The sequence below is a fragment of the Aspergillus chevalieri genome, chromosome 8 (genome assembly GCF_016861735.1).
Source record: "Aspergillus chevalieri M1 DNA, chromosome 8, nearly complete sequence".
NCBI lineage: Eukaryota > Fungi > Ascomycota > Eurotiomycetes > Eurotiales > Aspergillaceae > Aspergillus > Aspergillus chevalieri.
In genome coordinates this window covers 1,917,891-1,939,774 of record NC_057369.1, presented here as the reverse complement: position 1 = coordinate 1,939,774, position 21,884 = coordinate 1,917,891, and the positions used below count along the sequence as shown (strand labels likewise).

The following is a 21,884-nucleotide window of genomic DNA, read 5'->3' as shown; positions in this document are numbered from 1 at the left end:
GACCGCAATGAAGCAATGAATGAATTTCAACAAAGGGAACATTCCTTCGAGTCAAGACAACCTAACAATACATCTATGTAGCAGTAGTAGTAGTAGCAGTACTTATGCAAACCCCTCCACACCACGGCGGGGGGAGGAAAAGAAAGGGCTATTTATCAAATCTTCAAATCAAAAAACCCAATTTTAATGACCTTTCCTCACCAATTCCTCAAGCTTCTTCCGGCCCTCACCAATCTTCTCCTCCATCATCATCCGCGCCATACCACTGTGCGCAATGCCAGTGTGCCAGATATGCTCCGCCTTCTCCCTCAGCAGAAGATGGTTCTCCGCAACAGCCGGAACCCGCTTCTCATACTCCCAGACCAAATCAGAGACATTCCGCATAGTAACGGGGAGCAGAGTCCACGCAGCCACGGTGCCGAACGCAAGAGGTGACGCAGAGCGCAGGATGAAGCCCCGGTTGCGCGAGACGATGGAGCCAGCCATGGCGGCGACGATAACGTACACGCCGCCGGGCATCAACCGCTCGCCGGACTCGGGGGCTGGAGCCAGAGACGCAATGGTGTTGGTGAAGGCGTTCTCGATGTGCAGGGCCCGCGAGAGGAAGTTGTTGAAGCCGGTTTCCGCGGCGAGCGAGTTCTCGTACAGGAAGAGACGGGCTTGGCGGACCTGGCTCGTCAGGATGTCTGTCGGGGTGGGCGACGAGGTCAACGACGAGGAGGGAGTGGAGGTCGAGGGGGACTCGGTCTTGGGGGCTTCTGGGATCGCGATGGGGGCGGATTTGGCGGGAGCAGGTTCTGAGAGCTCGGGGAAGTCGTCGTAGATTGGTTTTCTCTGCAATTGACGTATTAGATACCATACACAATTATTCAAACTCAAAGAGACGTACATTGTCCCTCGGGGCCTCTGCGAATGCCGTCCGGTTGGGATAGAGCGAGATACCACCCGCCAGAAGGGTGGCAGCGATCGGAGCAACAGCCCGCTGCAGATGTCAGTATAGAAATGGCAGCCAGAAGAGGAAACGAGGACTCACCTGCTTCAACACTGGCCGGAATGACATTTCGACGAGTTAGCCAATGGCTCAAAATGTATTATTGTGAGAGCGAGGTTCTCTTGGGAAAGTGACGACGGCCGAAGAAAGGTTGCGCCAAGACTTTGTGCGGCTCTTTCCGGGGACGAAAAAAAACCTCCACTACTACCAACCTACTAACCTCTCTATATGTCTGCGGAGTACTACTACAGATACAGAAACAATTGATCAATGGGATAACTGATGAGCATCATGTTGGCGCTACATCGCCGGCCATGGACCTGCCGCCAATGCCTGCAACGACTACGCTTCCGACGAGCCTTTGCGACGGCAACCTCGACGGCCACAGCGTCTAACTACGTTCCGGCATATCAAAGAACGCAGAAGAAGAGCACGGACGATGCTACCCTGAGACGGGTCTTTGACTCGCAGGCGTTCTGGAAAGACTTCTCGCAGCGGAGTTCCGCGAGTCTCAAGCCGACTGGACTAGTGCAGAACCAATACTTGACAACTCCAGACGGATTCCGGGAATTTGCCGGTGTGTCGCTGCAGAAATGCCAGGCGATCGTGGCCAAGGTCCTGGGGGCTTCGACGTTGGACGGGTATCGGAAGATCGCGCGGGATCTGGATCGTCTGAGTGACCTGCTGTGCCGGGTGATTGATCTCTCCGACTTTATCAGGGTTATTCATCCGGACCCGCGCGTGCAGGAGGCGGCTACACAGGCTTATGCTTTAATGTTCGAGTACATGAATATTCTCAACACGACCACCGGACTGCATGATCAGCTGAAAAAAGCGTTTGCGAATCCGGAGGTGACATCGCACTGGAGTGAAGAGGAAATGATTGTGGCGCAGATATTGATCAAGGACTTTTCCAACTCCGCAATCCATATGCCGCCTAATGAGCGACAGCGGTTTGTGAATTTGTCCAGCGAGATCAGCCAGGTGGGTTCGGAGTTTGTGAATAGCGCCGAACCTGCCAAATCCCATGTGGTTGTGCCTACGAACAGTCTCCGTGGTTTGGATCCTATTGTGATCCAGAAGATTAAACGATGGAACCGGACAGCGCCGGTGCCAACTATGGGGTTGATCCCCCGACTGGCATTGCGGTCGGTCCATGATGAGGAAGTCCGGAAGGAGATCTATCTGGCGACGCGGACCTCGAGTACACGACAAGTGCATCGCCTTGAGCAACTTCTTGCGAGACGAGCGGAATTGGCCAAACTCTCTGGGTACGAAAGCTTTGCGCACATGACGCTCAGTGACAAGATGGCCAAGACGCCAGAAGCAGTATCGAACTTCCTGATGTCCCTGGTGGGAAGCAACCGGGAACACGTCCAGGAGGAACTCTCTAAGCTGCAAAGCTTGAAGGGCTCGTCGTTGTCGCCTCTGCAACCATGGGATCATGCATACTACGTGCACCGACGGGTCATGGAGTATTCGCAGGCCCGCCGTTCGCGAGAACTCAACGCCGTCCCGGAGTTCTTCTCCCTGGGAACCGTGATGCAGGGTCTCTCGCGACTGTTCGACCAACTCTACGGAGTGCGTCTAGTCCCACAAGAAACTGGCCCAGGTGAGACCTGGAACCCAGATGTGCGACGACTAGACGTAGTCGACGAATCTGAACGCCACATCGCAGTCATCTACTGCGACCTCTTCTCGCGCCCCAACAAACTCCCGAACCCAGCACACTTCACCCTCCGCTGCGCGCGCGAGATTTCTGCCGAAGAAATCGCCGAGTGCGCCTCACTAGCCGACTCCACGCACCACCCCAACGACGGCATGGCTACAGCCGTCGACCCAACCACCAAAACCCTCCGTCAACTCCCCACCATCGCGCTGGTCTGTGATTTCCCCGAACCCGCCGGCACAGGCGGCCACCCCGCCCTTCTCAGCGAGCACAGCGTGCGCACCCTCTTCCACGAAATGGGCCACGCCTTGCACTCCATCCTCGGCCAGACTCGCCTGCAATCCATCTCCGGCACCCGCTGCGCAACCGACTTCGCCGAACTCCCCTCCGTCCTCATGGAACACTTCGCAACCGCCCCAGAAGTCCTCTCCCTCTACGCCCGCCACTGGCAAACCGACGCCCCACTGTCCGAATCCATGATGCGAAGCATGGAACTTGACCGCACAGCCCACGGCTCCATCTACGGCGCCGTCGAAAACGAAGCCCAGATCCTCATGGCCCTCGTCGACCAGGCATACCACTCTGCATCCCCCGGCTCAGCTATCAATAGCACAGCCGTCTACCACGATGTCTTCAGTAAGCACTCCAGCCTGCCTGATCCAGCAGACGCGCAGCCACCTACTTCGTGGCAGGGTTTCTTTGGGCATTTGTACGGCTACGGCGCGACGTATTACAGTTACATTTTCGACCGCGCGATTGCGAATAAGCTCTGGGAGGATGTATTCCAGGGTGGCAAGGCTGCTGTGGACCGTGAGGCTGGGGAGCGGTACAAGAATGAAGTGCTAAGGTTTGGTGGTGGAAGGAACGGGTGGCATTGCGTCGCTGGTGTTTTGGGAGAGAGTAACCCCTCGAATGCAAATGGGAGACTTGTGGAGGGTGGTGATGAGGCGATGCGTGAAGTTGGAAGGTGGGGATTGGGAAGGGATGGGGTTTCTGGTTAGTCTTGGTTAAGATGATATGTGATATGGATGATCTATGTTGTATATAATGACCTGACCTGATCTGTATTTACTGCATAAAAACGGTGTATTGGAAAGATGTGTTAGAATAGTAATACAATATAGAACGAACATATGTCTCGTCTCGTGAATTGTATGGCTAAGTATACATGGGCAAAGCAGTCAAGCTGACAAGCCATGAAGCATAGACCCATTCAACAACCAGCGTTTCAATGGTCATGACACGATGCACAGACAAGCATGATGAATAGTCAGACAGCCGGCGTGCAAATTGCCAGCTCAGGATTAGCGAACTGGGAATCAATGAACTTGTCCGTATTGAAATGATACCTCCCAAGCTGCGAAGAACAGCAGTTTTGCAGGATTCGGTTTTCTGATGTAAAGATGACTTCCTTCGGGTTTGCTCAGCACAATACTAGCCCACAGGCGCCTCTGTCCCAGGTGCAGGACTAGTGGAATCCGACGGTGACGGTCCAATTTTCGGTGGCGGAGGCAATGGTGTCCCTCCCCTCGACGGGGCGTAATCCTGCTCTCTACTCTTCTGTTCTCCTTCAGCAAAGTACTCATCAAATCCACGACTGGGTGACAATGCAGCATGGCGTGGCTTCCGGCGTCCGGCCGCCTTTGTCCCTGATGGCGGAGGCAGGGTCCCGTTTGGAGAAGTAAACGGTGGCGGAGCAGGCATGTTTGCCGGGACCAGGAACTGACCTCCACCGGAAACACCTCCCAGTTTAGGATTGAAGGGATCGGCAGCGACAGGTGTTGATGTGCCATCCTCTCGTGTCTCGAATACCACCTCGCCCGGTCCTTCGACTTCTTCTCCCAACCCGACTGGTAGTCGATGTAATGCGCCGTAACCCAGTTCCGCACCTAATGCTCCCTCACCACCCCAGCCTCTCGTCGGTACAAGCTCAACTTCTCGAATTACGTCAAATTCATTATTGTACACCCACAGTACGAGGGTTCGATCTAGGTGGTCCTCCACTAACTCTCCAAGCGCCGACTCGCCTCGTAATGTGCCGCTGGGAGTTCCAATGATGTAGTCTGAGTGAGGGAGTAATCCTGCACGGTACGCCGGGCTGAGAGGAGACGGAATCGAGAGTACGTGCCAGATGTGTTGGGTCGAGGAGAGGGGAGCTAGTTGCAATGCGACTCCGAGGGAGGGGTTCCTGGGGGAGACGGGGATTGAGACGGTGTGTGTTCGTTGGCCCTGTATTTCTCTTAGTCACTGCGCATTTACAAGTGAAATAAAGGGACTATACCTTTGCGCTCCAGATCTCAAAGGTCACACTCGAGCCTGCGCAGTTGCGGACTTCAGTAGCAAAGAGGTTCGGGTTTGGGTCTTCCTGCAATATAACATATTAGTATCAAACCATAATGGTTTTCATAACGACAACACGCACAATGGCATGTCCATTAATCCCAACGATAAAATCGAACCACGGCTCCAAGGGTAGTTCGGGGTCCTTGTTGCGCAGGACCTGGAAGCCAAAGGACGTGCTCTCTCCAGTGGGATTCCGCGGTTCCCGAGGTGCCTCGTCCAGACGCCCGATGATGCGATTCAATGCGCCAAACATGTTGCAGTGTATCAGGCAGGTCCGGGAATATAAGAGTCCTGGAAGTAGTCGGAGTAGAAGGATGTAAACAGTCCCTCCGCCACGTCGGATGCTCTCGCAGTTGCAAACAGGGCAAACACGCCGTCACGTTATCAGTTTATCGCGCTTTCTTGCATACAACTTTCTATATTTGATATTCTACTTGTCTCTTGCCATGACTGACGATACGGAAGAGGTTCCTCCAGAGGTGCATCACTACAATCACAGGGGAGAAGTGCCCTGGGACATTCAGAAGTACGCTTTTTGTCCTCAAGTTGTACGGACAAGATACTGACAGAATCTAGTTACTGGTCCCAACGCTATAAGATATTCTCCCGATATGATGAGGGTGTCTGGTTGACCGACGATGCCTGGTTCGGAGTAACTCCAGAACCTGTTGCCAAGTTTGTTCCCTTTGTTCCTTTCTTCTTTTGAACTACAACTAATACGGAGGTCTAGCAAAATAGCAGGGCAAATGGTTGAATCTGCACCAACCGGACGCAGTATTCTCGTCGACGCATTTGCTGGAGCCGGTGGAAACACCATTGCCTTTGCCCGGACTGGAAGATGGAAACGGATCTACGCCATTGAGAAGAACCCGGCTGTCCTACGATGCGCCAAACACAATGCCAAGGTCTATGGGGTCCAAGACAAAATCACTTGGTTTGAGGGCAGTTGTTTTGATATTCTGAAGAACCAACTCAAGGACTTGGCTCCGTACAGTATCATTTTCGCGAGTCCTCCGTGGGGTGGTATGTCTTCCTCTTTTTAGCGCTTACTTTGTCTAACTAACGAAATATAGGCCCGGGATATCGCTACGACCAGGTCTTCAACCTATGTACTATGGAACCGTACTCACTGACTACCTTGTACAAGGAGTACTCTGCTTTCTCAGAACACATGGTCCTGTACCTTCCTCGGACGTCTGATCTACGGCAACTGGCAAAGGTGGTCGAGGATGGCCAGAAAGTGACGGTTATGCATTACTGCATGGAAGGCGCCAGTAAAGCATTGTGTGTTTTCTACGGTGGATTCAATATACAATAATGCTAGATTGTAATCATAATAAGACATTTGGAGTGAATAGTATGGGTATTCACAGCTGATTACCCGTTACGGACTAGCGCCAAGCCTGCGCGCCTCCAACGCCGCGATTCTCTCTTCTCTCCAACAACTCACGCCCATCGCCTCTCTCAACACCGCTTTCCCTTACAAAACAGCGTCAGGTCGGCTGGGTCTTGCCGTACTGAGCGGTCTCAAATGTGTACTACGACTTAACCCCGTGACATTCCAGTCCACTGCGCGATCGCATCAACCCGAGCCTCAGATCGGTTCTAACCACGACCCTCGTGCATCTTCATCGCCAGTCTCCCAAGCTATTGTTTAACAAAATGCCTCACGCTACCGAAACAGGGACCCAAGAGGTCGAGGATGCGGACTTCGAAAATGTCATGCGACAGATGAACGGTCCCATGGAGGGGGGCATTTCCTTCGACTTCTTATCCCGAGAACTCGACCCCGGCGAGAAAGCAGACGACGCGGTTGACTACGAAGATATCGACGACGACGACGATCTCCCCGAAGAGGAAGCCGCGCATGTTCGAGGCCCAGCACAAAATGGTATCGCTGCGGAGGATGACGAGATGAAAGATGTGTTTGGTGGAGGTGGAGAGGAGGATCTTTTTGGTGATGGGGGAGAAGAGCAGCCAGGACGAGCGCCAGAGGATGATTTGAACGATCTGTTTGGCGAAGAGCCTTCTGATCAGGTCGATGCGACACGAGATCTGTTTTTCGATGAAGAGGAACACCAACAGCCACCACCATCCGCCGTATCAAAGCCTACCCAACCTCCGCCTCCCGAGCCTCAAACTGTCGTGATGGAAGAAGTGAAACAGGAGGAAGAAGATGAAATGGAAATACCAGAGGATGAGCCGCCCGGCGTCGAAGACATGGATCCGGCATCGCTTCGCGCATGGAAGCTCCAGCAAGCTCTATTCGCCATGTCGTCCACCCTGGGTCCTGATAATCCGCCAGCTCCGCCTGAGAACTCTGAGGAACTCCTGCATTCGCTATTTCCTGGCTTCGACCGCCATACACTACCCCGTTTCTTGGAACTCATCCCTCATAAAAAGGCTTACTTCGTCGGGAAACTCCCTCTCAAACCGCCGAGGCCTGTTCTGCCGACCAAGGTCAACCTCGAGCTTGCCCAGGATCATGAGAGGGCTTTCAAATCAGCAGGACATGGTTTCAAGCGCACACTTGACGCTGAGCATATGGGACTCGTACCCGTTACTGAGTCTCCGCAGGACGAGGTGGAGGAAGAAGAGGACATTCGGGAGGACCTGGAGCACGACATGGACTCAGCCGAAGTACTTCCCGGGGGAGTCAGTATGCAGGACCTCAGAGTGATCTGCACGGACTGGGATACTAAAGACGATGAGTCTGTGGTGGACATCGATCTTCCAGCCGAGGAACCGGGGCAGCCTGTTGACGAGGATGATTGGCTCGTGGAGACCACTCAGCCTGCGAAGAAACGCAAAGTCGGGAAAGATCCGATGGATTTCGTCGCTCTATCTCACATTGACTTCCCGCTGCTTGATGATCCTGAGAAGGCAACTTCGCGGGTCGCTCAGAAGGTCACTGTCGATATGAACGATCCTTACATACTCCTGGACGAGCGTGGACCCGAATTCGCGGCACGAAAGCCCAAGGCCTTGGGAGCCATCCAAGGAGAAGAGGTTGATGCCAATGTCGCCCGACGCTTCAACCAGCGCTACAACATCTCGAACGATCAAGCATATGACATGCTCAAGCAGAATCACCAGAACAAGATTCGAAGCACCCTGGGCAACTTTACCCTCGAGCACAGTATGCCTGCGCTGCGTTTACAATGGCCTTACTACAAAACCGAGCTTGCCAAAGCAGAAGCTCGGTCTTTCCACCGTCCAGCCCTGTCCTTCCGGCCTGGCCAAACCTCCTGGTTCAAGAACCCTGCACACGTCAAGAGAAAACACATCAAGGGCAAGGATCCCAAGAGTATCTTCGACTCTACAAAAGCTTTGTCGCTGGCTGACAACTCAAACGCCATGCTGGTCGAGTACTCAGAAGAAGCGCCTCTCATGTTGTCGAACTTCGGGATGTCCAATCGGTTTATCAACTACTATCGACGGAAAAACGCAGAGGACGACTCACGTCCAAGAGAGCGGCTTGGTGAGACTGTCGTCTTGTTACCCCAGGATAAAAGTCCGTTCTTCATTTTCGGGCATGTCGATCCTGGCGAGGTTACCCCGACCATTTCGAACACGATGTACCGGTCTCCGGTGTTCTCGCACTCGGCCAAACCAACCGACTTCTTGGTAATCCGCAGCAGCACTGGCTCCGGTGGCAGTGACTATTTCCTCCGAAATATAGAGAATCTCTACGTCGCCGGACAACAGTTTCCTTGTACCGACATTCCCGGCCCGCATTCACGCAAGGTCACCACCGTCGCCAAGAACCGCATGAAGATGCTCGTCTACCGATTGCTAAAGAAGAGCCCTGACCTGAGACTCTCCATCAGCGACGTCACCGCACACATCCCGGGCACCAGCGACATGCAGAATCGCCAAAAAGTAAAGGACTTCCTACAGCACGACAAAGACTCAAAATACTGGGTACCCCTAGAACCAATCCCCGACTCAGACGCCATCCGCTCCTGGGTCCAACCCGAAGACGTCTGTCTGCTAGAATCCATGCAAGTCGGCCAACAACACCTCCACGACACAGGCTACGGCAACGATGCCGAAACCGGCGGCGGTGGCGACGAAGAAGACGAAGAAAGCGAATCCTTCGAACAGCAAATGGCCCCCTGGAAAGCAACCCGCAACTTCCTGCTCGCATCCCAGGGTAAAGCCATGCTGAAACTCCACGGTGAAGGAGACCCCACCGGCCGCGGCGAGGGTTTCAGTTTCGTGAAGACCTCGATGAAGGGCGGCTTCAAGGCCGTCGGCGAAAGTGTCGAAGACAAACTTGACGCACAACGCCTCAAAGAACTAGGCGGACACAGCTACAACGTCGCCAGACAGCAAAAATCCTATGAGACATCCATCCGCCGGATCTGGGATTCCCAGAAAGCAAGTTTATCCTCTACAGCCGAGCACTCCGAGGGAGAAAGCGACATCGACAACGAGGAAGAAGAGTTTGGGAAAACGCCACGCTCAGAGGTACCTACACCCGGACCCGCAAGACGAGACGACGAAACGACATCCCAATTCAGTAAGATGAGCATGGGCATGGGTGATCAGAAGGGCAAGGTGCTGCGTATTGTACGACACTACCGAGACGAGAATGGTCAGATTGTTCCGAAGGAGACGCTTGTTTTGGATCCACGGGTTATCAAGCAGTATATGCAGCATCGGTATCAGCAAGAAGCTGTTACCACGAAGTACGCTGCTCTTTCTAAACCCCACCTCCAAATTCGGATAATGCTAACTCTACTTCAGACTCGAATCTCTCCAACCAACCGGCGATCCCGAAATCGACGCCCGCAACAAGAGACTGTATGTCCCCCCTTCCCTTCACCCATTAAGCGCATCAACCCCAACTAACATAAGATCAAAACAGCCTCGAAGCCGAACTAAGCCGTCTAAACCGCAACAAAGAACGGCGCTTCGCACGCGAGAAACAAAAAGGCGCTGTCCGCGGTACTACAGGCGATTCCCCGGCGGACGGCGGGAAACCAGCTGGTACACAGCGCAAATGTGCGAATTGTGGACAGGTCGGGCATATTAAGACCAATAAGAAGTGAGTCCCTCCCTTGCAGGGATGGTGAAAGTGATTGATGATAACAATGTCCAGGCTATGCCCTCTTCTGAACGGTACGATGAAGCCGGAAGATCGGGTTGCGGATTCGGCTTTTGCGATGGGTGCTCCTCCTGCTATTTAAACATTCCTTGTCTTCGATTCTTCTAGTGATACCCCTCTCCTTTTCTCTTCTCCTTCTCTTCTTTTCCTTCCTCCAATATCTTGATGAGTGTTTGTTTATACTCGATACATCCATTGCTGCATATTTTGCCTGCTTTCTTTTTTTATCTTGACGTTTTCCAGATCATGGGCGCTGGGCAAATTGGATCGCATTTCTTGGTGTCTATGGCTTTAGTGTGATCAGTTTAATCCTGCGCTTCATCTTTACATCCGAAATCATTCTGTATCCGAATCCATGTACAAAGTGCTTTTACGGTCCAATTGACACGGCACGCTCTAAAAATGATATCAATTCCTCTTTCGTGACCATCAGTGTAAAGATGTCTAAAGATATATACACGTTCTCGACTGCCCAACAATTAAATAATACGTCCAGAAATCCAAAACTCCAAAAAGCTATCCAAAAATCCTGCCCATAATGCATAAAGGAACAACCCACACAGACGTGACTCCCATTGATGACAAGAATTATTACCAAGTATAAGAATAACTCAGCATCCATACAAATCCGACAATCGCCCTCTCGACACAAGCGGCCGGCCCCGTTCACCCTTCAGCGCCAATGCTACAGGCTTCGGTCGACGATAGGTGTACCCCAAGAACGCATCCTTTTGTCGCATTTCGAGAACTGTCTTTCCAACCTGCTCATCCCGCAAAATCTTATCCCGGGCTCTGCCCTCCTTGGCTCTCCTCTTCTGTGTCTTCGCTCCGCATGGCACTTTGTTGACCTTCGCCGCAGCCAGAGCCATGTCACCGGGTGTTGCATCAGTGGTCTGCGAAGGAGCCTCAAGAGCAGTTTCCGGCGCGTTGGGAGTGTTGCCGTCAGGAGGGCTCTGGAATGGATCCTCGAAATATTGAGTGTCATCCCAGTCACGAACTACAGGAATGAAAGGCGGCGTTGACCGATGAAGCGCATCCCAATTGATACCGCGAAAGAACGGGTGCGTTTTGATATCGCTCGAATCGTTGGGACAAACATACATGCCTCGATAGTTCCGGTATCGTGGGTCCATGCCTTTAAAGAAGCTCCTTTCTGCCAGATCGTTGAGTCGGTAGTTGCGAGCAGACAGACGATACTCCTTCTCCTGGAGAAGTTGGCTTATGAGGTCAATGGCATCAGTTGATACGAACTTGTCGGATAGTCTCTGCATCGGGAAGTGCAGAATTTGGTGGTGATTCTTGAATCGTTAGCATCCATATACAGTACTCTTGTCGATGCCACTTACGACTATCTTGAGCTTCGTCGTGAATCGGTCATCTGACACAAATGGGGTGAACCCATAAAGACACTGTCTGCGTCAGAGGAGGCCATACTGTCGAATTCCTATCTTTAGCAGGCTCTTACCTCGTATAGAATGATTCCAATGCTCCACCAGTCACAGCGGCCATCATATAGTTTTCCTTTGACGACTTCAGGCGCCATGTATTGGCTTGTTCCGACAACACTTCTAGCAAGCCGCCGTCTCTGGTGTCGATCTCTCCATCCGAGAAGGTCAAATGACGGAGGTTCGCGCGAATCAAGCACTGCTTCCAATGCCTGTTTGGCCTTTTCCTTGTCTTCCCGATCAGTAGCGTCGCCGTCAATTTGGATACCTAGCTTCTTGATCAAGGAGTATCGGTGATTATTGTAGTAACCCTGGTCATGGGCCCAGTGTCCGTCAAACGCCAGTCCGAAGTCCGCTATTTTCAAATGACCAGAGGCAGAGATAAGGAAATTGTCGGGCTTGATATCGCGGTGGATCCAGTTGAGCTTGTGAGATTCTTCAACGCAAAGAATCATCTCAGCAATGTACCACTTGGTTACGGGTTCCGGCAGGATATTTTCACGTATCAAGAGACCGAGAAAGTCGCCGCCAATCATATACTCCATGACGAGGTACAGGTTCTGACTGTCCTGAAAGCTTGCAATCAAGGGCACGACCCAGCGAGACTTTGCGGATGCAACCAGAAAGTCCCTCTCAGCTCGTAGATGACCCTCCTGGCTGCTGCGGAGCATCTCGGCTTTCCTGATAACCTTCATAGCGTAGATCCCTTTCACGCTGGTAGTTTGCCTTCGATGGCCGGTTCTGCCATCAGCTCTCCGTGCACGAACATCCCTCGTCTTGACCTCGCTCATCCTACCATTCTCGAGGGCCGGGGAATCACCTTCGCTAGACCTGCTGCCCTCGTCCTTCTTCTCCCTCACCAGGCTAACGATGCCGAAACTTCCATTTCCAAGAACTTTGACGATCTCGTAGTTGGCAACGGAGGCCGCTTTACCAGGAGATGCGTTGTGACAGCGAGTTTTGAGAACCCGATACTGACGAAGATATTCCCTTTCTTGCCCAATCCAAGCTTTCCTGGCCGTCTCCTGCTCTTCTGGTGTCAAACGTAACGAGTAGAGGTATTTTTCTAGCTCAATCCGACGCTGTGAACGTGCATTGACGTGTGAAAACACAGCGTTGAAATATGTTTCGAAGAACACCTTTGCATTAGCAGCCGCTTCCACGGTGACAATAGAGGGAGGTGTATTCGGTGCCTGGACTGAAGTGCACTTCTTCTGTGGACGACCACATTCAAGTTCTTCATTGTCTGCTTTTCTCCAAAACAGAGATTTCGAATTGTCGACTGGGGAGACGGATTCGTCGGATGTGGGTGGCGTCGACTTGGGATTCGAGGGGTTCGATGACCAGCAACCGGCACTGCTAGGACTACTCGACGGATTGGGACTCTCAACGGTGTTATCGCCTTGCTTGCTGAGAGGATCGTCCGCTGCTCCTTGGTGTTGAAAAGCCCAGATACTGGGCCTCGTCTGCAGGTTTGAACGATGAACGACAGTGGAGTTGACAAAAGCTGTAGACAACTTGCTCGACAAAAGAGCGGAGAGGTTCTGATTTGACCGAGTCTGTTGGCCCTGCATATTGCCAGAATCATCGGTGAGAGTCTTCTCAGTCTCCTGCCGGGCCTCTCTCTGTCCCTCACTGTGTGATACCGTCGACAAGTCTGGTAGTGATTCCAGACCCGGGAGTGTGGAACTATGTGGCAGGGAAATGATGGGAGCACTCTGCGGACGAGAGACGGCATTCTGTCCAACCAACGTATCCTTCGCTGCAACCGGGTACGAGAATCGGGAACCACCGCCAACCTGCTCGAGATTCGAGGTAGTCCTAGAGACCGGGCTTGATTCTTTCGCCACTTAGATCTCAAATCAACGAACACGAACAACAACCAAAACATAAGAAGATCTCACCATTCGACGAATCACGGCGAGGACGAAGAAGAGTCAACAACTTCGAACTGCTCCGCTGAAGTCTAGCACTGAGTCTGTTCCGGCCCTGCATCACAACGACATCGGAACCAGATCCATTGGTAGTTGTCGAGGCTCCCGCGGACCGCTGCTCGTTGTTACCCTCTGCAGCCTTGCTAGGCGCCCAGATTCCCAACGGGCCTCTCGAGCTCCTATCAGGTCCCGAGTTGACTGTCATCTCGTTGAGTAGTAGCGGTAAAAGAACGAATGAGAGTATGGATTCGATATATGGGTGTTGCTATTGCTCGGTAATGGTTGGCTAACGATCGTATAGATAATGTGGTGTAATCCTGGGAAGTGTCACGTTTGACCAGAGATCAGTCCATGATGTCGAGAGAATGGAGGTCCAGAAAGAGTTGGATGTATCAACTGCAATGGTGTACAAGGAAGGTGCGCTGGCGGTAACTGCACCCAATGCGGGAACTACGACTGTGGACTTTCCATCGCGGAAAGAGCATTAGGGCTTTGTCTTTGAAAACAAGAGTATGAACCCAACCACACTAGTAGTGCTGATAGCCAAAGCTAAATTAGGAAAACCAGAGTTATTTATGCCAAGTACACACAGCCATGTAAAGACACGGAAGAAACAATATTAACATACACATACACCCCCTCAAGGCTCATGACTCGAGCCGAGAGATGCTGGACTCCTTGCGATATCCTCATCCCTGCTGAATGCATCGGAAAACTGTGCAAGTAACAAAAGAACAAGTCGGATATCACAAGAATTGATGCAATTGGAAACCCCTTTAAAACACCTTTTCAGGACAAAACAAGAATAAACAGCAAAAAGTAGAAAGACCCAAATTAATCCATCTATTTGATCTCAAGGAGTTTGACGTCGAAGATCAACTTCGAGTTACCCGGGATGCCGGGAAGAGCCTTCTTCCCGTAGGCGAGATGAGGAGGGATCGAGATGCGACGCTCAGCACCGACAGCCATGCCAGCAACACCGATGTCCCAGCCCTTGATGACTTCGCCCTTACCAAGCTTGAAGCTGAAAGGCTTGCCCTTCTTGTTGGCTGCACAAAAATAACGTCAGTATCTAACAATAAGCATGGGTAGGATTGGTTACGTACAGTCAAAGACCTTGCCGTCCTCGAGCTTGCCAATGTATCTCATGGCGACAGTGTTGCCGGACTTTGCAGCAGGGCCCTTTCCGAGCTTCTTGTCGTCAATGGTGACACCATTGACGTTCTTGACGCCAAGGGTACCGGTGGTCTCGGACTTCTTGTCCTGCGACGAAGGAGTAGGGCCCTGCTCGAGGTTCTTGGCGAACTGGACCTTCTTGCCTTCCTTGCCCTCCTTGGCGTCCTTGGCTTCCTTCTTCTGCTCAACTTCAGCAGCCTCACCGCTGTTCTTCTTGAGCTTCTTCTGCTGCTTCTTGCTCAGACCCTCTTCAGGCTGGGCCTTCTTGTCCTTGGCCATTAGGTCTTCCAGGCTCTCCTCTTCGGCAGCGCGCTTCTTGCCCTTGTCAGCCTTCTTCTGACCCTTGGCCTCAACGAGCTTGGGGGCTTCCTCCTCCTCGCTCTCGACCTCGGTGACTCGGGGGTTCTCCAAGCCGTCGAGCTTGTCGTCCTCCTCATCCTCGTCCATGACGTCGTCCATGTCCAACTCGTCCTCATCGGGGGAGAGGTCATAGTCGTCCTCTTCCTCTTCGTCGCTGTGGTCGTGGTCGTGGCCGTCCTCAGCAGGCATGACATAGTTACCGGTCAAGTAGACACTGTGAGTACCGGTGACCTTGAAGAAGATGGGCTCGCCCTCGGCGACAGTAATATCAAGAGCTTGCTGGTAGTGCTACAAGAGAAAAGTCCCGTCAATCTCCATGTAGATGTAATGACCTCGTGTGTACCAATCTTACCTTCTCAGGGTCCAAGGTGCAAATGACCGCCTCATCGACGTCCAAACTCTCGTCGTCCTCACCCTCCTCATCGTCGTCGTCAGTAGCGGGGGCCTTGCCCTTGACAAGCTTGGAGATGGCGGCCTTGAGGTCGAATTCCTCATCATCGTCGTCCTCGTCATCATCGTCCTCGTCCTCTTCCATCTCCTTCAGAGCAGCAGCTTCCTTGAGCTTGCGAGCCTTCTCCTTGTCGCTGGGGCCGCCGTTGGACTCCTCATCAGAGTCTTCATCATCATCTTCCCAGTCGTCCTCCTCATCCGACTCTTCAATGTCCATTCCAGGAGGAGGGCGGATAATCTTAAGAGTAGCACGCGGTCTGCTGGGGTCGATTCCATCCTCGAGCTCGGGAGTCTCGTCGGGATCAATGGCAGCCATGCTCACACGGAACTAATAGAACAATCAGCTTGAGCTCTACTTGATCGTTCAGAATACGCGACGAGAGACTTACCGAGGCCGCGGCCTGGGGAACAGCAGGGATCAAGACTCCCCCGGTGGGAACCTTCAAGGCATAGACTGCGACAGGACGAACAGCAGACATTTTGGATGAATATTATTCTTTAAGAATGCCGAAAAAAAAATGAAGGTAAAGATAAAGCAGGCAATAGCAAACGAGAGTCACCAGTCTAGCCCGAATGGTATAATTAGTCCAACAACAGAAAAAGAGGAAAGATTTTTCGCGCGTTGAGAGTCGACCTGAAGAAAACGGCGGGCGGTGGAGTCTCCAACTTTTTTTTTTCTTTTCTGCCGTCTAATCACATGACTCGCCGCTTTCAATCCACTGAGTTTCTGTCGGTGCACACCGCCTGCACTATGGAGACAATCACGTGGTGTCGCGTGAACATCGTGTCTTTGATTGATTCTATGAACTACAAGTACATATAAGCAGGGAAGACCTGCAGACACGCTGAAGAAGGTCGCCATCACACTAAGCCATATACCGCCTGCGATATTGATCAATTTCACATGCTCACCATATCCTATCCTAGTTACATACTCGGCTGATATCACCTCGCTTAAGTGAGCGTCGCTTACAGAAGATATGCAGGGACGGCACATGTACTAACATGCTATGGCATAATGGCACAAGATAGTCGATGGCCTGCAATGGGTGATTAAATGCACCGCAGTTGTCACTTGCAGCGTCCTTGTTCAGGTCGTGGTCTCTCGTTTGTCCATCCTTCCAGCTTTACTCCGTACAGATACAGGCAATGCATTTCAGCTAGCTACCTTCTTGCCCTAGCGGCAATCACCGCTGCTATTCCATTCCAAGGTCAGAACGGCGCGACAAGCCACAAAGGCGAGGTCCTCTCCATCCCAAACCTGCAAATCCCCCGCGGGAAGAAATTCATCGAAAGCCCTGCATCTGCAAAGCCCCTGCAGCACAAGCCAGTGTATGAACCCGAGGCGATAAACATGCACCAGGACGGCGGCAACACTGGCAGCATCGACTATTTAGGACCCCTCGGAAACAATCCCGAGGTCACTTCCACCCTCGAAGGCCTACACATCTTCCTCTGGACTAAGAGTGGACAGACGGTGGCTGGGTATACCACCCTGGAAACTAGCGGCTTGAAATGGGGACTTGCAGCCGTGGACGGCGAGATGAAAGCTTAGGAGACATGGTATTCTGAGGTGGACGGACAGATGCTGAACGTGGCGTACATGGAGCTCCTTCTCGATACGGACCAGGTTGTTGTCACGTCCAAGGAAGGCGAGATCTACATCGTGCAGGTATCAGTGCAAAGATGTCCGTAGTGTAAGTTTCTCATCAACCACATTCGTGGATACGATCCTGTGTTCAAGATGAAATCCGGAGGCTGCCGATCTCCATCCGTGAGATATAAGACAAATTCTAGCAGATGTAGAATCATTGCAGGCTTTGTCGTTGGAGAAAGTGGCTCCAACTGTTAGAGGTTGCCAGCCTCTGATGGGCAAATATGAAACGTGTTCCACGCAGCCATAGCTGCTTATCTGCCAATACCTGTCGACGTGGCTCAGGGATGATGTTTCTAAACGATGCTTGGGGTCAGAGATCGAGATCTGACGGTCAATCTGCTGCATTACGTGTCTATAAAGCCCCCAAATGCTGTACTCGTTTATATTAGTGCCAGTATGGCTTTTGAGAAAATAGCACAACCCGCAACATGCAGGCACCTGAACTCGGTCGACGCGGGCAGCGAGGAAGTTGACACAGATTCATAAGTAATACCGGCTGCCTTCATGTACCTGGCTACTTGACCTGATAGTCCGAATTAGTATACCTATGATAGCAAATGTGTTTGGTAGTATTACCGAGTATATGTCTAATCTACCCTCATTGAGGCTGACTCGGAGACCCATCGTACAAGAATCAATCGTATCTGATGTTTAGAGTAGACACTTGTTGGACCATGAAGCTTTTGCCGATATCAAATAGTATCCAAAGATATGAAAAAGGGCTATAGGGAGCCATATAGTGAAGTGGGATATAGAAGTGGCTGTACTATATATAGATGACCAGAAATGAGTGAAGAAGGAAGATTTAGGTACATGGAAGAATTTCCTGGCAGTGGATAAAAGGATTCATTACTTTGTTTAGCCACACGGCTTACATGGATTAGGCCAGGGTAAGGAGAAAAGGGAAAGGATACTATCCAGAGAGGCATCTCAAAGAAGTCCCGATTAGGACACGCGGGGCTATACAAACGCAGCAAGACATACTCCGTGCAAACCACCGTCAAGTATGTCCACACAGCTGAAACAGCGTTGAAATCCGAGACACATTCTTACAAAACTTGCAGAATCTAGGAAATTGCGATCGTCAGTGGCGATTGACAATCATGCTGCTGTCCCATAGTTCCAACAGAGGCAGACGAGTCTATACAAGGATAGCTGTTTCAGATCTCTAAGGATATCAAAGCATATTCAGATTTATTCAACATAGATACAAAAATATCCAAGTACTACCCCTCATTTTCATCACCCATCCAAGAAAAGAACGTAATGGTAATCAGCTCTCAAAGCCAGATTTAACCAATGTAAGCCCAACCAGCCTGGCTAGGCTGACCACCCTGCACCAAGAACCCCTCCTCAGCCCAGAAATAGGCATACCGGGTAACCATCGACTGGCGATCCAACCAAGGCCGCACCTGGCGCAGGAAATCCGCAGAAGCACTCGTCAACCCACCAGTCGAGATGTCAGTGGTAAGCGCAAACTCAGTAACCCAGACTTCCTTGAGACCCTGCTGGTTGGCGAGGTCGATGGCCTGCTGCACAAAGTTGGTGAAGTCACGAGCTTCGGTTCCGTACCAGTGCACGGCCAAAACTCCGATGCCGCAGTCGGAGCATGAGCTCAGGAACTGGCGCAGCCAGGACAGTCCCTTGTCTGCGTCTCCGGAGTTGGTGACGCCCGGGGAGACGAGGGTCGCGCGGCCCGCGTGGGGGGCGATGAATTGTTTGAAGGTGGAGACGGCGTCGGAGACGGACATGGCGGCTTGGTTGGCGAGGTCGGGTTCGTTGAAGCCCATGATGTACTTGCTGTTGCTGCCGAAGAGGACGGTTTCGATGTTGGCGACGAAGTCGGAGATAGACTTGGTGCCCCAGAGCATGGGGACGAACTCGACGCCGTCAGGAAGGGTGCCGCCGGGGGTGGCAGCCCAGTTGTAGGCCCAGGAGATGGCACCGTTTACGTCGAGGTCGTGCACAGCGTTGATATCGTTGTATGCGGCACCGCGCTTGGACTGCGTGACCGTCTCATTGCCGGTTTGGCGACGCAATGGAGGAGGCAGAGCAAAGGCCGTCGACGCCAGAAGGGCGGTCGAAAGAAGGTTCTTCAAAGAGACCATATTGGAAAGAAATGCAAAAAGAATCGAAGCGAGAAACCTGTCTCGGGAAGAAGAGAATGACAGAAAGAGCGAGCGTCAAGCCGCAACGTGCGCTGCACGAGATATAGTAAGGAACGAGGGGAATGAGCGAGAATGAGCAAAGAATGAGAGAAATGAGGGCAAGAAATGGAAGAAACCGTGGGTGGTGGAGTGGTTTATATGGCCGAGGAAGAGAAGGCCGGTGGACAGCCATGGAACAGTCACAGTGGATTATTTGATTACGATTCACTGTGACCCATGCCTGACTCGGCTTGGAAGAAGGTCACTTGTTTCGAATTCTTTATTCTTGTCGCTATTCATGCTGATTGGGCTGTAAATCACTGTCCGAATGCACCGGAGCGTCTATACCGTTGATCCTCGACTCTCCTAGCGCCCACATCAGCGCATTCACCACCAACAGCATTCTATACTCAACAAGCAAAGATTCACTTCTCCCCTAGATTTATGCAAACAATCCGGCTGAGGAGGGGTGTGCCTCATTGTCCCAAAACTGAGTCGGACTGACAATCCGTACCAGACTTGCGCATGTCCGGTACAGTCGCTCATTGGTAAAAAAGCACCCGCCGTGGAGTCAAAAACGGCCAGAACAGAAAGAATTGACAGTGTTCCATTGGAAATGCACTGGAAGCCCCTTGGCAGCCAATGGTTTCTATTGAAAAAGGTCCACTGGCCAGGAACACACAATGCAGTAGCCGAGGGGGCACGGAGTCCATCCAATAGAGTTAGGGTTGTGTCACAGGTACACATACCCCGAGTACATACATAGTACAAACAGTGAATAAAAAGGCATGGTAAAGAAAGACCCAAAGAAGAAGTATTCTACTTCCGGCTCTCCAGCACCCCCAGTACATCCGATGCACTTTCCTTGTCTCCCTTCCTCTTCTTCGGTCCTCGCTTCCTCTTTTGCCCCCCACGTCCCCCCTCCTCCAAGCCAATAAATTCCTCATCCTCCTCATCCTCGATCCGACTGCCTCCGAAACCCATGTCCATATCCATGGCATCCTGCGCCTCGCGACGCCGCATCTCCTCCAAGAATCGCTGACTACGGCTGTCGTCTTTTTCTTCGTCTCCACCTGCGGTTGGCGACGCTTGGCGTAGCGCGGCTGCTCGTTTGAGCGCTGCCAGTAAAGTGGGGTCCCGGGTGAGTGGGTTGGCTCGGGCACGGTCTTCTTCTTCTTCCATGGGCTCGTCGTGCGTGGACGTCGAGAAGTAGTTCCGTGGTCGTGATGGCCGAATAGGTTCTGTAGACGGTGGTGCAGACCCTTCTGCAGATGTAGGTTTTTTGGGGCCTTTTATGGCACCCTGGACCTCCTCGTCTGACTCTGACGAGGAACCGTCTTCGCCGATATCTGCCAACGGATTGTAGTCTGCGCCCACTCCCTCGAAGATATCTTCGTCTTCGTCTTCTACGGGAGTACTGGCGGCCGCCGTCTTCGATGCGACCTCTGCAGGTACCTCCATGCCCAGCGGTTTCGCATCTTTATCAGGCACCAAAAGACCGTTAGACTCACCGGGCTTGTCCAGCCATCTTGTCTTCCGTTTCGTATTCCCTTTAGCATCGGTAATAAGAAGGACCTCTCTCCGCCGACCGTTCTCGTCAGTCTCCACCCACCGCTTCTTCTCTGGTCTCGACTCGCCCAGTTTCTTGAACTTGGATCCCAGCGTCGACTCCGGCGGCGGTGGGGCAGGTTCTGCGACAGGAGCTGCGCGACTTGCTTTCAGTTGTCGTAAAATCTCATCCCGGGATTTCTTCTGCGCCTGCGCCTGTGCCTGCGCAGGGACCGGCGGCGGAGCCATCGTCCCTTTCTTCTTCTCCTTCTCCTTCGGAGCAACAGGGGCAATATCCTCCCGTCCCTTCTCCTCCGTTACCCGCTCAAACTCCGCCTCCAAGTCTACTTCCTCTTCCTCTGCTCCGTCCCCTTCCTCCCGTTCTCCCTCCTTCTCATCTTCAACAGCCTTCTCAGGCCCCTTACTAACATCCTCCCCCGCCCGAACCCTCCTCAACAACTCCCAATCCAACCCCTTAACCATGTGCGTACTCCCCACATCCCCGCCCACGCCCAACTCCGCTCGTAACTTCTCAAACGTCGCCTCATCAATCTTCCCCTCCTTCACCATCTCCTCCAGCGCCCTAATCCGCTTCTCAATGTTCTCCGCGCTATCATCCTGTGATTGCCGTAGTGATGCGCGATCTTGGTAGCCAGTGGGTAGTTTCGTGCCCTTTGGTGCGGCGCTAGATTTGAAGCGTTTCGTCGGTGGTTGATGGGTGTTGTTTTCGCGGCGGTAGTCGGCTAGTTGGCGGGCGAAGTTGGGGGTTGTTAGGGAGCGACTAAGTAGTTTAATTCGATTCAATTAGCATGATGTTTTTGTTGTACTTGGTAGGTTCTGGGGGGTAAGTAAAGGACGTACGGTGTCATGGGAATACTCGAGCGCATTCGCGAGCCCAGGGCTGTCGCGGGCGTCGCGTTACCGGTGCTTCCATCTTGATTACTGCTTGAGCTGGGGCTTGAGCTGGGGTTGTTGTTGTCTTGGATGAGGCGACGGAATTGTTCGTTGTTCATGGTGTCGGTGCCGGGCTAGCGCCGTAGAGATTTTGCGC

General features: G+C 52.4%; 10 protein-coding genes across 10 annotated transcripts; 4 read left to right on the top strand and 6 right to left on the bottom strand.

The window, feature by feature from the left end:
* Positions 1-183: 183 nt before the first annotated feature.
* ACHE_80655S (MICOS complex subunit MIC26/MIC27) lies at positions 184-1,060 on the bottom strand (the record flags this gene model as incomplete). The annotated part of the gene is made up of 3 exons (XM_043284049.1): positions 184-834; positions 890-982; positions 1,034-1,060. 3 exons carry the CDS (start codon positions 1,058-1,060, stop codon positions 184-186), a joined length of 771 nt encoding a protein of 256 aa, XP_043141268.1.
* A 213-nt stretch (positions 1,061-1,273) lies between these two features.
* On the top strand, positions 1,274-3,661 carry OCT1 (mitochondrial intermediate peptidase; the record flags this gene model as incomplete). Its single annotated transcript, XM_043284048.1, has 1 exon — positions 1,274-3,661. One exon carries the CDS (start codon positions 1,274-1,276, stop codon positions 3,659-3,661), a length of 2,388 nt encoding a protein of 795 aa, XP_043141267.1.
* Positions 3,662-4,094: 433 nt separating this feature from the next.
* Positions 4,095-5,256, bottom strand: ACHE_80653S (putative Golgi reassembly stacking protein; the record flags this gene model as incomplete). The annotated part of the gene is made up of 3 exons (XM_043284047.1): positions 4,095-4,889; positions 4,942-5,025; positions 5,083-5,256. 3 exons carry the CDS (start codon positions 5,254-5,256, stop codon positions 4,095-4,097), a joined length of 1,053 nt encoding a protein of 350 aa, XP_043141266.1.
* An 88-nt stretch (positions 5,257-5,344) lies between these two features.
* ACHE_80652A (RNA methyltransferase) lies at positions 5,345-6,321 on the top strand (the record flags this gene model as incomplete). Its single annotated transcript, XM_043284046.1, has 4 exons — positions 5,345-5,529; positions 5,580-5,678; positions 5,734-6,026; positions 6,077-6,321. 4 exons carry the CDS (start codon positions 5,345-5,347, stop codon positions 6,319-6,321), a joined length of 822 nt encoding a protein of 273 aa, XP_043141265.1.
* A 344-nt stretch (positions 6,322-6,665) lies between these two features.
* On the top strand, positions 6,666-10,044 carry ACHE_80651A (DUF3591 domain-containing protein; the record flags this gene model as incomplete). Its single annotated transcript, XM_043284045.1, has 2 exons — positions 6,666-9,697; positions 9,756-10,044. The coding sequence occupies 2 exons, from the start codon at positions 6,666-6,668 to the stop codon at positions 10,042-10,044; spliced, it is 3,321 nt and encodes a 1,106-aa protein (XP_043141264.1).
* Positions 10,045-10,727: 683 nt separating this feature from the next.
* ACHE_80650S (serine/threonine-protein kinase) lies at positions 10,728-13,700 on the bottom strand (the record flags this gene model as incomplete). Its single annotated transcript, XM_043284044.1, has 4 exons — positions 10,728-11,414; positions 11,463-11,525; positions 11,582-13,410; positions 13,466-13,700. 4 exons carry the CDS (start codon positions 13,698-13,700, stop codon positions 10,728-10,730), a joined length of 2,814 nt encoding a protein of 937 aa, XP_043141263.1.
* Positions 13,701-14,338: 638 nt separating this feature from the next.
* Positions 14,339-15,960, bottom strand: FPR4 (peptidylprolyl isomerase fpr4; the record flags this gene model as incomplete). The annotated part of the gene is made up of 4 exons (XM_043284043.1): positions 14,339-14,544; positions 14,602-15,319; positions 15,384-15,809; positions 15,871-15,960. 4 exons carry the CDS (start codon positions 15,958-15,960, stop codon positions 14,339-14,341), a joined length of 1,440 nt encoding a protein of 479 aa, XP_043141262.1.
* Positions 15,961-16,538: 578 nt separating this feature from the next.
* ACHE_80648A (uncharacterized protein) lies at positions 16,539-17,036 on the top strand (the record flags this gene model as incomplete). Its single annotated transcript, XM_043284042.1, has 1 exon — positions 16,539-17,036. The coding sequence occupies one exon, from the start codon at positions 16,539-16,541 to the stop codon at positions 17,034-17,036; it is 498 nt and encodes a 165-aa protein (XP_043141261.1).
* Positions 17,037-18,430: 1,394 nt separating this feature from the next.
* ACHE_80647S (glycoside hydrolase family 128 protein) lies at positions 18,431-19,246 on the bottom strand (the record flags this gene model as incomplete). Its single annotated transcript, XM_043284040.1, has 1 exon — positions 18,431-19,246. One exon carries the CDS (start codon positions 19,244-19,246, stop codon positions 18,431-18,433), a length of 816 nt encoding a protein of 271 aa, XP_043141260.1.
* An 858-nt stretch (positions 19,247-20,104) lies between these two features.
* On the bottom strand, positions 20,105-21,846 carry ACHE_80646S (uncharacterized protein; the record flags this gene model as incomplete). The annotated part of the gene is made up of 2 exons (XM_043284039.1): positions 20,105-21,614; positions 21,695-21,846. The coding sequence occupies 2 exons, from the start codon at positions 21,844-21,846 to the stop codon at positions 20,105-20,107; spliced, it is 1,662 nt and encodes a 553-aa protein (XP_043141259.1).
* Between the last annotated feature and the right edge of the window lie 38 nt (positions 21,847-21,884).